The sequence below is a fragment of the Oncorhynchus mykiss genome, chromosome 9 (genome assembly GCF_057628025.1).
Source record: "Oncorhynchus mykiss isolate SJ-2025 chromosome 9, ASM5762802v1, whole genome shotgun sequence".
In the NCBI taxonomy this organism is placed as follows: Eukaryota; Metazoa; Chordata; class Actinopteri; order Salmoniformes; family Salmonidae; genus Oncorhynchus; species Oncorhynchus mykiss.
This window is the reverse complement of record NC_143030.1, coordinates 49,853,383-49,869,241: the sequence shown is the minus strand read 5'-3', so window position 1 is coordinate 49,869,241 and position 15,859 is coordinate 49,853,383. Positions and strand designations below refer to the sequence as shown.

Below are 15,859 nucleotides of genomic sequence, written 5' to 3'. Positions count from 1 at the left end.
TTCACTCATTTTCCTCACATTTTAAAATGCTGTGAGCCATTTGGATCGCAACATAACTAAATATTCACGAGTCAAGACATCCAGACAGAGCACAATTCAAACCATTTCCAACATGTAGAAAAGGATCTGAGCGATCATGGAGTACAGGCCTAGATAGGCTATGGCAGAAAAACAAGAAACATCTTCAAAAATATGATTGCTTAGTTTTCCGTTTTCCTTCGACAAGCAATTAAATAAGGCATATTCTGTATTACTTGTCTGTTAACAATGTTATGGCAATGATAGAAATAAATCCAATCTGTCACATATAAAACCAAAATACCCTTTAAAACGAAAGCTTCAGATGTGTGCAGTAGCTTAAAAAATGTTCAAGAAATTGTAAACTTCCTAGAGTATGAATCTTGAAATTCAGATCCACATGTCGGATTGCATGCAAGCCAGCTATCATCATTTGTGCTTTTTGCCTTTCATATGTTGTCATTCATTTCTCTCATTTGGCCCTTTCTTTCCCCATTAGGATAGTACACTGTACAAAACATTAGGAACGCCTGCTCTTTCCATGACAGACTGACCAGGTGACAGCTATGACCCCTTATTGATGTCACTTGTTAAATCCACTTCAATCAGTGTAGATGAAGGGGAGGAGACAGGATAAAAAATAAAACAATTAAGTCTTGAGAGAATTGAGACATAGATTGTATATGTGTGCCATTCAGAGAGTGAATGGGCAAGACAAAAGATTGAAGTGCCTTTGAACGGTGTACGGTAGTAGGTGCCAGGCGCACTAGCTTGAGTGTGTCAAGAACTACAACGCTGCTGGGTCTTTCACACGCAACAGTTTCCCGTGTGCATCAAGAAGGGTCCACCACCCAAAGACATCCAGCACACTTGACACAACGGAGGGAAGCACTAACTTTCCCCAAAATTACATTACTCCCATCTGAACAGACATGAATAAAACTATTCAAAATACTACACCAGGGAGCATCATTTTGCGGTGGATTAAATTGGATCACAAGTACTTACAGTCGGGAAGATCACAATTTGGGCAGCAAGCGCCAAATATAGAACAGCTTATTGCGTTGTGGCCATAGAAGGATTTTGGAACCTCTAACCCTGGCACTTTTACTGTTAAACTCAAAGGGTACACTATCAATGGCTGCCAGTCCTGACTTGAATGAGTTCGCTTTTTCAGTTCTGCCCACAAATGTTCTATAGGCTTGAGGTCAGGGCTTTGTGACAGCCACTCCAATACCTTGAATGTGCTGTCCTTAAGCCATTTTACCACAACTTTGGAAGTATGCTTGGGGTCATTGTCCATTTGGAAGACCCATTTCTCGACCAAGCTTTAACTTGATGTCTTGAGATGTTGCTTCAATTTATCCACATCATTTCCCTCCTCATGATGCCATCTACTTTGTGAAGTGCACCAGTCCCTCCTGCAGCAAAGCACCCCCACAACATGATGCTGCCATCCCCGTGCTTCAAGTTTGGTATGGTGTTCTTCGGCTTGCAAGCCTCCCCATTTATCCTCCAATATGACCAAACAGTTCTATTTTTGTTTCATCAGACCAGAGGACATTTCTCCAAAAAGTACCATCTTTGTCCCCATGTGCAGTTGCAAACCATAGTATGGATATTTTATGGCAGCTTTGGAGCAGTGGCTTCTTCCTTGATGAGCGGCCTTTCAGGTTATGTCGATATAGGACTTGTTTTACTGTGGATATAGATACTTTTGTACCGGTTTCATCCAGCATCTTCACAAGGATCTTTGCTGTTGTTCTGGGATTGATTTGATTCTGTCTCTAGGAGACAGAATGCGTCTCCGTCCTGAGCGGTATGACGGCTGCGTGGTCCAATGGTGTTTATACTTGCGTACTATTGTTTGTACAGATGAACGTGGTACTTTCAGGCATTTAGAAATTGCTCCCAAGGATGAACCAGACTTGTGGAGGTCTACAATTCTTTTTCTGAGGTCTTGGCTGATTTCTTTTGATTTTCCCATGATGTCAAGCAAAGAGGCACTGAGTTTTAGGCCTTTAGTTTTAGGCCTTAAAATACATCCACAAGTACACCTCCAATTGACTTAAATTATGTCAATTAGCCTATCAGAAGATTCTAAAGCCATGACATCATTTTCTGGAATTTTCCAAGCGGTTTAAAGGCACAGTCAACTTAGTGTATGTAAACGTCTGACCCACTGGAATTGTGATACAGTGAATTATAAGTGAAATAATTTGTCTGTAAACAATTGTTGGAAAAATGTATTGTATCATGCAGAGTAGATTTCCTAACCGACTTGCCAAAACTATAGTTTGCTGAGAAGAAATTTGTGGAGTTTTTGAAAAACAAGTTTTAATGACTTCAACCTAAGTGTATGTAAACTTCTGACTTCAACCGTAATAGTACACTTATCATAGTTGGGATTTAGTCCAGAGAAACTTGAAAATGTATCCAGTTCCCCAATAAGGCCCTTCAAGGTTGAAGATTTAGGACTCAAATGAAAACTTGAATGATCGGCGTTCATTGATACTTTTCTATGTGCTCCATACATTCTTTGGCCCTTAAAATCTTATATCATTAGATGTTTATAGTTATCAGTTCAATGGCCATAATAAATATGTCAACCTTGTTTTACGCCTCTTGACAATTCAAAGTTCAGAGAACTTACGTTTTTTATTTATTTTATATGACTTTCACCCATTTTATGAGAGATAATCCAAAATTGAAAAAAATCCAGGTACTTAGATTCTAGACGTACTGAAGGCTTTCTCTGAGAAGTGACCTTTATTTTAACATAGGATTGTTTTACATGAGTTTTGCCCATCTTATTGAGAGAATCTCCAAAGTTGGAAAAATCCGGGCACATTAAGATTCTAGACATACCGTATCCAAGGATTCTCAAAATCTGCTATAAAAATTATTCCTGGTTTCCTTGTATTCTCAATAGTTTTCAATTATTTCTAGTAGAATGTCTAATGTCTCCAGTACATCTTCCCTTTACGAATCGCGTCTGATTGCTTTGAATAATGTCCGGTAATGTCCAATGCATACAGCACCTGTTGTGTTCTTGACACACAAGTGTTGCGTGAAAGCTCAGGTCAGTGGGTGTACTACCAGTGACATTTATTTCAAGTTGCTGTGAACTTCTATGGAATGGCTGCTTGAATTGCATAGGAGATGGTAAAAGCTGATCCCTAGACTGATTTAGGATCAGGTATTTCTTCATCCCCCTAAAAGGATAAGATTAGGATTTGGGGTAGAGAAATAAAGATAGCTTTTTGTCACATAAATCTGTAGTTAGTGGTAACTCCTACCATCTAAACTAGGCTCTTCTTGTAGAGGAAGCAGATAAGCGAATCAGGAAGCTCTGAAAATAAATTGGATGGTTGAGTCACGTGAACGGCGGAACGTTTGGAGAACATTATCATTGCGTTTGCCTGTGAATCTCAAAGTGGTGAATTATGTACAGGGTGTATCTCTACTGCCCTACTGTATGAATGATGGCACGCTGACCCAAATGGGATATTAAATGAGAGTGAGGTGCTTTGTCACTCACAGGTACTATAATGATCATACAGCTGCATGGTCCTGTTCAGTCAGTCACACCGTTGCACAATGTTTTGCAATGGAAAACAAACATCTGTGTCCTTAACTAAAACCTTGTACGACCCAGTTAACGATAGCCATTCAGAACTGGCAGGCTGGTAATCACAAAACTACATTGCAAATATCAAACGCGTCCAACAGTGTTACATAATGTGAGAGTGGCAGGCCGACATATTTTTATCAGTGTGATTTTTTCCAAACCCCTGATGTTTTGTCTGAAATGACAGGACTCCCTGGCAACAACAATCAGTGCCCCAGAGCAAAAGGGAAAGGCGTTGGCACTGTGTGTGTCTTGATTTGCTTGACGTCCTTTCTCCAATTTCAGTGCTACTGGTGAAGGTGACTTGTGGGGTAAAATTAAGATTGATGGAGTGCTGTGTTTGTCAAGGGAGGTGGGACGGGAGAGTAAACGAGTGCGTGGGTTGGGTGTGCGTGCTTATTATGTACTTCAACAAAAATAATGTTAAATAAATTTGTCTGACTCAGCAAGGCCGACGTTTAGGTTTGCTTACACGCGACAGCCGCCCTCTCAGAACTGTCTACGAAACTTCAAACGGGCAACTCCAAGCTGAAGGCTGACACATTAACCCACAGCAACGGAGCAGAACGAGATGCGGACGGTTGCCAGATTAGGCGCGGGGAGGGAAAGGTGTGAATGGCAGCAGCACTCATGTTTGTTCAGTCATTCATAGATTGCGGTGCGGGCTGAATATGAATCCTGTATGAATATGCATACGGATGCACCTGGACAGAGGGGGAAGAGGAGGAGGAGGGATACCTACTTGACAACAGGGGTGAACAGGCTGTGCAGGCGACAGTAGAGCCTCACACCCTACGGGAAGAAGAGAGAGAATGAGATTTGATTCACTGTATCCTCAACGGGAAAGCCTCAAACTCAGGGGCAATTCCACAATAAAGAAAAACCCCGGAATGAGTAGGTGTCTAAACTTTTGACTGGTACTATAAGTCTAATGTTTTCTTAGTCTCCCATTGACGTCAATGCATGACTATGTGACCATTTTACTTAAGAGACAGTTAGGATTAACCCAGAGATTGCAAAAGCAGAAGCAGTTCTGTAGTATGTCGGCTAGAGACATCTGCCTGAAGTTGACTTCTTAAAAAGAGGCAATCTGCAATCAGTACATACATTTTTGGACTTTTAAATTAATGATATATAGCCATTGATTCTTGAATAATATAACTTATGAATGCCTAATAAGCTAATTTAGCTTCAAAACATGGTTTTGGATAAAACTACCATTTTGATCTCAAGTGCATCCATAGCTTGATCTATAGATTTGAGAGTGGTTACATTTCTCTAGCCCCATCCCTTAGCTGTTTACCAGTTTAAGTGGGGGGGGGTGACAGCTTTGTTGTTTTTCTAATTGCAGATTGCCCGTTCAAAGTGATAGGTCACACCAAACAAATGTGAGTCAGTCAGATATGTTCAGACATCAAAAGTATCCCTAAGCTCTGATCTCTTGCCCTCCTCAAGTCCTACATCCCAGAACGACTTTGCAGATTTCTCTACATCTATGGCTATCGCTGCTAAGTGCACTATTGCTGTTTTTCCATTTGATATCAATTTAATTTAAAATGAGATAATTGAGGATTCCACATTTTTCTCATAGGATTTGAAGTAGAATTGAAGTGGAATTGACCCAAACCCTCATATATACTTTCTGAAGGCACTGTATTCACACCCCTGGACTTTTTCCACATTTTGTTGTGTTACAGGCTGAATTTAAAGTGGATTAAAATTTAGATGTTTTTGTCGCTGGCCTACACACAATACCCCAGAATGTCAAAGTGGAAATACGTTAAGACATTTCATTCAAAATGAAAAGCTGAAATGTGCTTAACAAGTCACATAAGTTGCATGGACTCGGTGTGCAATAATAATAGGGTTTAACATGATTTTTGAATGACTACCTCATCTCTGTACCCCACACAATATCTGTAAGGTCCCTCAGTCGAGCAGTGATTTTAATTCAACCACAAAGACCAGGGAGGTTTTCCAATGCCTTGTAAAGAAGGGCACCTATTGGTAGATGGGTAAAAAAAAACAAAAAAAAAAAACACTGAATATCCCTTTGAGCATGGAGAAGTTAATTACAGTTGGGATGGTGTCTCAATACATCCAGTCACTACAAAGATACAGGCGTCCTTCCTAACTCAGTTGCTGGAGAGGAAGAAAACAGCTCAGAGATTTCACCATGAGGCCAATGGTGACTAAAACAGTTGCTCAAAGTTTAATGGTTGTGATAGGAGAAAACTGAGGATAGATCAATAACATTGAAGTTACTACACAATATTAACCTAATTGACAAGAGTGAAAAGAAGGCACTTATATTCCAAAACATGCATCCTGTTTGAAACAAGGCACTAAAGTAATACTGCAACAAAAAAAATGTGTCAAAGCAATTAACTTTATGTCCTGAATACAAAGTGTTAGGTTTGGGGCAAATCCAATACAACCAGGACTGCCCATATTTTCAAGCATAGTAGGGGCTGCACCATGTTTTGGATATGCTTGTAATCGTTAAGGACTGGTGAGTTTTTCAAGATAAAAAAGAAACAGAATGGAGCTAAACACAGGCAAAATCCTAGAGGAAAACCTGGTTCAATCTACTTTCCACCAGACACTGGGAGATTAATTCACCTTTCAGTAGAACAATAACCTAAAACACGAGGCCAAATATACACTGGAGTTGCTTACCAAGAAGACGGTGAATGTTGATGAGTGTCCGAGTTACAGTTTTGACTTAAATCTACTTGAAATTGTATAGCAAGACCTGAAAATGGTTGTCTCGCAAAGATCAACAACCAATTTGACAGCTCTTTAAGAATTTAGAAAAGAATAACGCAAAAAGACTCACAGCTGTAATCACTCAGGGCTGTGAATACTTATGTCCATTTGATATTTACGCATATCATTTTCAATACATTTGCAAAAATGTCTAAAATCATGTTTTCACTGTCATTATGGGATATTGTGTGTAGATTGGGGACACAAAATATTTTTGTGCAACAAGAAAATGTGGAATAAGTCTAGGAGTACGAATACTTTTGAAGGCACTGTAGATAGATACGGTACCTTTGACATAATGTCCTCCATCTCGCTCCTGGCCTTATAGGTGCCGTCGTCGTAGCGGAAACGGTACAACACCTGCTCATTCTTGAACTGGTGCTTGTCGGACACTGAAATGTCAAGAAAGAAATAAGGAAGAAAGTGAGATGTCAACAACTGATTGGTGTAATAGTTAAACATTCATCACTATCACACTTAGTTTAACCAGTAGGGTTGTTGTTGAGTATAGATAAAACACTTACAGAACATCCACTGAGCCAGTGCAAGGGGAGACCCATTGAGTATAGATAAACACTTACAGAAAATCCACTGAGCCAGTGCAAGGGGAGACCCGTTGAGTCCAAAGGGGAAAACACAGGGGGGAATCGGTGTGCGGTTTTGAGATGCTGAGACTCGACACACACAGAGCTACCAATGACCAAAGCATGTATCTCTCGCTCTCCTGCCTTCTTTCCCCGCAACCCTCTGCTGTCACGCTGAATCTCAGTCACCATTACCTGTCCCCCATCGCCTCCCCCCTTAAGGTCAGTGCCTAATGGGTGACAGCCCTGTCCCCCGGAGGCCAAAGCCATCACCGTCAGTGGCCTCCGCAATCCAACAACCCCCCTAATCCAGTCAGTGTCGTCTGTGGGCCTACTGAGCCACCGTAGGCGGTGTCAGAAATATGCAGGGGTCGCTCAGTTTCAGAGTGAGACGGCTTTCAAAATTCAAGTCTGTTATTGCCTTAGACGCAGTGATTCTCTGTCAGCGCCATTCATACACTATTTGTCTGCGTATACGTGTCTATTATTTTCTGTTTTCAATGCATAAATTGGGTGATTCTCACGGAATCTTCGTTTCAAAGATTTCAAACATGAAATCTTTAATAAGACTTGCATCAACAAGTCTTTTTATGGCTGATCTCTCATTACCGCAACACCTTCCGAAATCTACAACCTAATATTTTTGATATCGCATTGAAACCTGACATATTTTCATAATGATGTGGCAAACCTGAAATAATATAACCTATAGATTCTGCACATGCATTTCAAAGCAAATCACTATTTTTCCCATTCATTAGATGAACATTAAATGAACACCTGTGGCGCTAATGATACACAGGTTTCGGAAAGGAGGTTGATGATTTCGGTAATGACAGTAAGCATAGTAAGACTGAGGTATGGATAAAAACTTAACATTTAATGTTGAATATAGATGAGATAACATTGGCACAATCATGGATTCAAATTCAATCATTTTCATTTCGCAGTGCTTCAAAAAGTACATGACATACGTAGGCTAAAAACAGAGAACAAAAACAACACGGACAAAAACAGAAAAGAGCTGAACACAGTTTCAGCTGCTCAAGAGGGAGTTTTGGCATCTGGTATGCTGGTACCACAGGACACAATTCTATCAGCCAGGTTTTTCCATCAGGAGCACCCTTTCCATGGGACGCCTCGGTGAAATTCCAGGTTACAAGCTTAAATCCTCGCACGAACGGCACTGTTCAGGCTCGGTAAAAGTTGGTTCTATTCCAATATTGAGATGTGGGCCCATCTGAGATGAAGTGGATGATCCTGGCATTTGGATGCTCCTCTCATATGCTCCTCAGTACTGGGTCAAGGTGAGCCCATGTGGCTGTGTGCTGAAGACAGGCTGACAGCGATGGAAAGGACCACCCTGCCCCCACCGAGATAAATAACTCCCGTATGGAGGGTCCCCTGCTGATTTCCACCTTCAAAGGGAGTTTCTTTTATTTCCCTGGTGTATTTACAAACGTAGTTCTCACTGTAGTCTGTGTGAACCATTACGTCATTCTGGGTGAGGGTCTCGATCAACAGTCTTTTCAAACTGGTGCTTGATGTTACAAATTTGTCTGGAGAAGTTTGAGAGGTGGTCCTGTTTGAGGCCCACCAGCTTTTCAATGGAGGTATGCCTCTTCTCAAGAAACCCATTCCTCACTTCTTTCTCTTCAGTGGGCCCATCTTCGCATTTCTCTGTTATTGGTACAGATTTAGTGACCCACTCCTCCCATACGATGATGTTTCCTTTCGTTGAAGGATCCAGTGTTGTGTGAAATGTCTTATGCTTGAATTTGCTGTATGTCCTGTAAATGTCACCATCACGACACACACTGGCCTGTACAGTGTCCCTTGGAGATGATGTTTCTATGACCCCAAGCTGGTGCAGCTTCTTTCTCTTCAAGCCAAAGTTTACATATATATGTTTTGAAGCACATGTTTCTCTGTCTGTGACTCTTCGCTGACCAATCCAAAATGGCTGGAGTTTAAAGAATTGAGCCTTGGAAAGGTTGTGCCTTGGATTCTCAGACAGAAATCTTCTATGAAGATTTGCCATTCGTTAAGGCTCTCTTACAGAATATCTGGCTCTTTTTCCAGAGTTCCCATGTATTACAGTGGAGACTTCATCTTGATGAAGGAAGTGGCTAACAAGTGTGCGCATTAGTCTTCTCTGGCTGTTATTGGGTAATGTTCTCTGAGGACCTCTCTTTGTAGTTTTCTGGACCAATGGCAGATTGGCAGACCAACCTCCATGTTGACAATTACCTGCTTCCTCTTGGCCATCACCTCTAGTCTTTTCAGTCTTTTCTTCAAGGTTGACCAGCTCTTTGGTCCTCCCCAAAAGCTTCTCTTCTAAATATTGCAACTTTGACCTTGATAGAAGAAAGAAGAAACTGTTCCTCTTTTTGGGTAATTCCTTTGGGGTAGATGTCTTCATTGGTCCTGGTGTCTGTCCAGATGTCTCTCTTCTTTTAGGAGTTGAGTTGATGGCAGGGACATTTACCCGCTGAGGTGAGAATGGCTGTTCTCCATCAAGCAGAATATCAACAGTTAATAAATCATATTTAAATTAAATAGTTCATAATATATATATATATATATAAAATAGTCTGTATGATTAAATTCTCTATTCCGAAACAGATGTTCTCTCTACCGCAACTGGCCTTAAATAGCAGCGGTAAGTGAGAATGGTGTTGCGAAGGATGACAAACCTTAGCATGCTTTGCTAGCAATAGAGAAGCCATGACGACACATTTTTACTCATTGTACACAAGACATTAATGAAGTATATTTCCATAGAACATTTTACATGTAACATTTTTCTAAATGTGGAAACCCTACCTGTATCTGTAATGATAATCAATAGTGCCGTGTACGCAGCCTGACAAGGAGAATGTCTAACTTTTAACAGGAGAAACAAAGACATCTGCTTACCTGGTAGCCATCTTGAAGGTACTGGCAGATGTGTTGCTTCATTCAAATTCAAACTTTATTTTAAATTGTCTCTGTGTGTGTGTGCGTGTGCGTGTGCGTGTGTGTGTAAACAGTCCTTCAAAAATGTTGCGGGGGATGAGAACATCAGTCATTGACACTTTTCCAAAATGTTTTTATTATTATTAAAAAGTATTATTATTATACATGAAAATTCTGTTAATTTTTATGTCATTTGAAAACATCTAGTAAAACATCCATTTATTTATTTTTTTATATTTGTATTTGTTTATATCTGTTTAAATCACAACATAACATATATTCAGACAGAGCTGGACGTGTCGCGGTAATGAGAATTTCAGCAGAAAATTAATTCCTGTCTTGGTGCAACACTATCTTCATTATGATATTTTGTTATATTACTAAATTACATGTTTTATATTTAAAATCATTATTGCCATGGTATTTCAAATGGTTTAAGAATGTATATAGTAGGAGGAAGAGAGAGAGCAAGAGCCAAAGACAAAGAGAACCGGAGAAAGAGAGCGAGAGACATACAGAGAGCGGGAGAAAGAGGGAGAGAAAAAGAGAACCGGAGAAGGAGAGCGAGAGACGGAGAAAGAGGGAGAGAAAAAGAGAACCGGAGAAGGAGAGCGAGAGACGGAGAGGGAGAAAGAGCGAGAGAAAAAGAGAACCGGAGAAGGAGAGTGAGAGACGGAGAGGGAGAAAGAGGGAGAGAAAAAGAGAACCGGAGAAGGAGAGCGAGAGACGGAGAGGGAGAAAGAGCGAGAGAAAAAGAGAACCGGAGAAGGAGAGTGAGAGACGGAGAGGGAGAAAGAGCGAGAGAAAAAGAGAACCGGAGAAAGAGAGCTAGAGACGGAGAAAGAGAGCTAGAGACAGATACAGAGACAGAGAAAGAGAGCTAGAGACAGATACAGAGAGGGAGAAGAGCTAGAGACAGATACAGAGACTGAGAGGGAGAAAGAGAGCTAGAGACAGATACAGAGACTGAGAGGGAGAAAGAGAGCTAGAGACAGATACAGAGACTGAGAGGGAGAAAGAGAGCTAGAGACAGATACAGAGACTGAGAGGGAGAAAGAGAGCTAGAGACAGATACAGAGACGGAGAAAGAGAGCTAGAGACAGATACGGAGAGGGAGAAGAGCTAGAGACAGATACAGAGACTGAGAGGGAGAAAGAGAGCTAGAGACAGATACAGAGACTGAGAGGGAGAAAGAGAGCTAGAGACAGATACAGAGACTGAGAGGGAGAAAGAGAGCTAGAGACAGATACAGAGACGGAGAAAGAGAGCTAGAGACAGATACGGAGAGGGAGAAGAGCTAGAGACAGATACAGAGACTGAGAGGGAGAAAGAGAGCTAGACAGATACAGAGACGGAGAGGGAGAAAGAGAGCTAGAGACAGATACAGAGACTGAGAGGGAGAAAGAGAGCTAGAGACAGATACAGAGACTGAGAGGGAGAAAGAGAGCTAGAGACAGATTGAGACGGAGAGGGAGAAAGAGCTAGAGACAGATACAGAGACGGAGAGGGAGAAAGAGACAGATACGGAGAGGGAGAAAGAGAGCTAGAGACAGATACAGAGACGGAGAAAGAGAGCTAGAGACAGATACGGAGAGGGAGAAGAGCTAGAGACAGATACAGAGACTGAGAGGGAGAAAGAGAGCTAGAGACAGATACAGAGACTGAGAGGGAGAAAGAGAGCTAGAGACAGATACAGAGACTGAGAGGGAGAAAGAGAGCTAGAGACAGATACAGAGACTGAGAGGGAGAAAGAGAGCTAGAGACAGATACAGAGACTGAGAGGGAGAAAGAGAGCTAGAGACAGATACAGAGACTGAGAGGGAGAAAGAGAGCTAGAGACAGATACAGAGACTGAGAGGGAGAAAGAGAGCTAGAGACAGATACAGAGACTGAGAGGGAGAAAGAGAGCTAGAGACAGATACAGAGACTGAGAGGGAGAAAGAGAGCTAGAGACAGATACAGAGACTGAGAGGGAGAAAGAGAGCTAGAGACAGATACAGAGACTGAGAGGGAGAAAGAGAGCTAGAGACAGAGACGGAGAGGGAGAAGAGCTAGAGACAGATACAGAGACTGAGAGGGAGAAAGAGAGCTAGAGACAGATACAGAGACTGAGAGGGAGAAAGAGAGCTAGAGACAGAGACGGAGAAAGAGAGCTAGAGACAGATACAGAGACAGAGACGGAGAAAGAGAGCTAGAGACAGATACAGAGAAAGAGAGCTAGAGACAGATTGAGACGGAGAGGGAGAAAGAGAGCTAGAGACAGAGACGGAGAAAGAGAGCTAGAGACAGATACAGAGACAGAGACGGAGAAAGAGAGCTAGAGACAGATACAGAGACTGAGAGGGAGAAAGAGAGCTAGAGACAGATTGAGACGGAGAGGGAGAAAGAGAGCTAGAGACAGAGACGGAGAAAGAGAGCTAGAGACAGATACAGAGACAGAGACGGAGAAAGAGAGCTAGAGACAGATTGAGACGGAGAGGGAGAAAGAGCTAGAGACAGATACAGAGACGGAGAGGGAGAAAGAGACAGATACGGAGAGGGAGAAAGAGAGCGAGAGACAGATACAGAGACAGAGAAAGAGAGCTAGAGACAGATACAGAGACTGAGAGGGAGAAAGAGAGCTAGAGACAGATACAGAGACTGAGAGGGAGAAAGAGAGCTAGAGACAGATACAGAGACTGAGAGGGAGAAAGAGAGCTAGAGACAGATACAGAGACTGAGAGGGAGAAAGAGAGCTAGAGACAGATACAGAGACTGAGAGGGAGAAAGAGAGCTAGAGACAGATACGGAGAGGGAGAAAGAGAGCTAGAGACAGATACAGAGACGGAGAAAGAGAGCTAGAGACAGATACGGAGAGGGAGATGAGCTAGAGACAGATACAGAGACTGAGAGGGAGAAAGAGAGCTAGAGACAGATACAGAGACTGAGAGGGAGAAAGAGAGCTAGAGACAGATACAGAGACTGAGAGGGAGAAAGAGAGCTAGAGACAGATACAGAGACTGAGAGGGAGAAAGAGAGCTAGAGACAGATACAGAGACTGAGAGGGAGAAAGAGAGCTAGAGACAGATACAGAGACTGAGAGGGAGAAAGAGAGCTAGAGACAGATACAGAGACTGAGAGGGAGAAAGAGAGCTAGAGACAGATACAGAGACTGAGAGGGAGAAAGAGAGCTAGAGACAGATACAGAGACTGAGAGGGAGAAAGAGAGCTAGAGACAGATACAGAGACTGAGAGGGAGAAAGAGAGCTAGAGACAGATACAGAGACTGAGAGGGAGAAAGAGAGCTAGAGACAGATACAGAGACTGAGAGGGAGAAAGAGAGCTAGAGACAGAGACGGAGAGGGAGAAGAGCTAGAGACAGATACAGAGACTGAGAGGGAGAAAGAGAGCTAGAGACAGATACAGAGACTGAGAGGGAGAAAGAGAGCTAGAGACAGAGACGGAGACTGAGAGGGAGAAAGAGAGCTAGAGACAGAGACGGAGAAAGAGAGCTAGAGACAGATACAGAGACAGAGACGGAGAAAGAGAGCTAGAGACAGATACAGAGAAAGAGAGCTAGAGACAGATTGAGACGGAGAGGGAGAAAGAGAGCTAGAGACAGAGACGGAGAAAGAGAGCTAGAGACAGATACAGAGACAGAGACGGAGAAAGAGAGCTAGAGACAGATACAGAGACTGAGAGGGAGAAAGAGAGCTAGAGACAGATTGAGACGGAGAGGGAGAAAGAGAGCTAGAGACAGAGACGGAGAAAGAGAGCTAGAGACAGATACAGAGACAGAGACGGAGAAAGAGAGCTAGAGACAGATTGAGACGGAGAGGGAGAAAGAGCTAGAGACAGATACAGAGACGGAGAGGGAGAAAGAGACAGATACGGAGAGGGAGAAAGAGAGCGAGAGACAGATACAGAGACAGAGAAAGAGAGCTAGAGACAGATACAGAGACTGAGAGGGAGAAAGAGAGCTAGAGACAGATACAGAGACTGAGAGGGAGAAAGAGAGCTAGAGACAGATACAGAGACTGAGAGGGAGAAAGAGAGCTAGAGACAGATACAGAGACTGAGAGGGAGAAAGAGAGCTAGAGACAGATACAGAGACTGAGAGGGAGAAAGAGAGCTAGAGACAGATACAGAGACTGAGAGGGAGAAAGAGAGCTAGAGACAGATACAGAGACTGAGAGGGAGAAAGAGAGCTAGAGACAGATACAGAGACTGAGAGGGAGAAAGAGCTAGAGACAGATACAGAGACAGAGAGGGAGAAAGAGAGCTAGAGACAGATTGAGACGGAGAGGGAGAAAGAGCTAGAGACAGATACAGAGACGGAGAGGGAGAAAGAGACAGATACGGAGAGGGAGAAAGAGAGCGAGAGACAGATACAGAGACAGAGAAAGAGAGCTAGAGACAGATACGGAGAGGGAGAAGAGCTAGAGACAGATACAGAGACTGAGAGGGAGAAAGAGAGCTAGAGACAGATACAGAGACTGAGAGGGAGAAAGAGAGCTAGAGACAGATACAGAGACTGAGAGGGAGAAAGAGAGCTAGAAACAGATACAGAGAAAGTCAGAAATAATGACCGGCTGATATGAAGGACAGAGACTGTTCTCTCACCGTGGTGGATGATGCCATTCTCCAGCAAAGCTTGACCCAGGTTGACCCCCTCATCTGGCTTGCTGATCTCTCCACTATCTATCAGCCATGACACAAACTCACTGTGGGGAAACAGACAATATATATATGTATATATATTAGTGAAATAAAATATAAATGCAACATTTAGAGTTTTGGTCCCATGTTTTGGTCCCAAAATCCCTATATATTTTCCATGCGCACAAAAACCTTATTTGTCTCAAATTGTATATTTGCCAAGATAATCCATCTACCTGACAGGTGTGGCATATCAAGAAGCTGATTAAACAACATGATCATTACACAGGTGCACCTTTTTCTGGGAACAATAAAATTCCACTCTAAAATGTGCACAACAATGCCACAGATGTCTCAAGTATTGATGGAGCGTGCAATTGCATTGCTGACTGCAGGAATGTCCAACAGAGCTGTTGGCAGATACATTTATATTACATTCTCTACCATAAGCCGCCGCCGTCATTTTAGAGAATTTGGCAGTACATCCAACCGGCCTCACAACCGCAGACCGCATGTATGGTGTCGTGTGGGCGAGCGGTTTGCAGATGTCAACGTTGTGAACAGAGTGCCCATGATGGCGGTGAAGTTACGTATGGGCAGGTATAAGCTACGGACAATGAACACAATTGCATTTTATCGATGGCAATTTGAATGCACAGAAATATCGTGTCGAGATCCTGAGGCCCATTGTGAGGTCAATTTCCTTTTAAAAGGTATCGGAGACCAACAGATGCACATCTGTATTCCCAGTCATGTGAAACCCATAGATCAGGACCTCATTTATTTATTTAAATTGACTCATTTCCTCATATGAACTGTAACTCAGTAAACTATTTCAAATTGTTGCACGTTGGGTTTATATTTATGTTCAGTAGATAGAAAATCTTTTAAATGACATATGTTATCTGTTGAAAGTGAGTGCATACTTTCTTTGTGAACCGTATGTGGCCCCAGCAGGAAACAAACCCAAGCCACACAGGTCTAAAGTTTTCTGTTAAAAAAAATACTAAAATCACAAGGAATTCAGCAAAAAAATTGCAGAATTTAGGAAATTTGTTCACCGATTATTCCCACAAAATAAAAAAATAAAAAAGAGATGTGATTTGTGTCTCAATGTTGCCAAAATCCATCTCGCTCCATCTTCTCCCCCATTGGACTTCCTCTCATCACCATATTTGGTGGAGAGTGGAAATGCCAACTGGATGCTTCAGATTTATACATCCGGTGAAACATCTAGCTCGTTGTTCTGTCTGTGACGTAG

At 42.3% G+C, this 15,859-nt stretch overlaps 1 protein-coding gene and 1 pseudogene across 2 annotated transcripts in view; both read right to left on the bottom strand.

The window, feature by feature from the left end:
• The window catches only part of prex1 (phosphatidylinositol-3,4,5-trisphosphate-dependent Rac exchange factor 1), a 115,827-nt gene that overhangs the window by 41,815 nt on the left and 58,153 nt on the right, over nt 1-15,859 (bottom strand). The window contains exons 11-13 of the mRNA XM_036988120.2: nt 14,563-14,663; nt 6,707-6,810; nt 4,392-4,441 (exon numbers count right to left, since the gene is read on the bottom strand). Of these exons, the coding sequence (XP_036844015.2) occupies nt 4,392-4,441; nt 6,707-6,810; nt 14,563-14,663 (255 nt within the window). The remainder of the gene's footprint in view (nt 1-4,391; nt 4,442-6,706; nt 6,811-14,562; nt 14,664-15,859) is intronic.
• Nucleotides 7,747-9,963, bottom strand: LOC149981241 (uncharacterized; annotated as a pseudogene). Its single transcript, XR_016483488.1, has 2 exons — nt 9,922-9,963; nt 7,747-9,294 (listed from the first exon to the last, which is right to left on the bottom strand). The product of XR_016483488.1 is annotated as an uncharacterized LOC149981241 (transcript).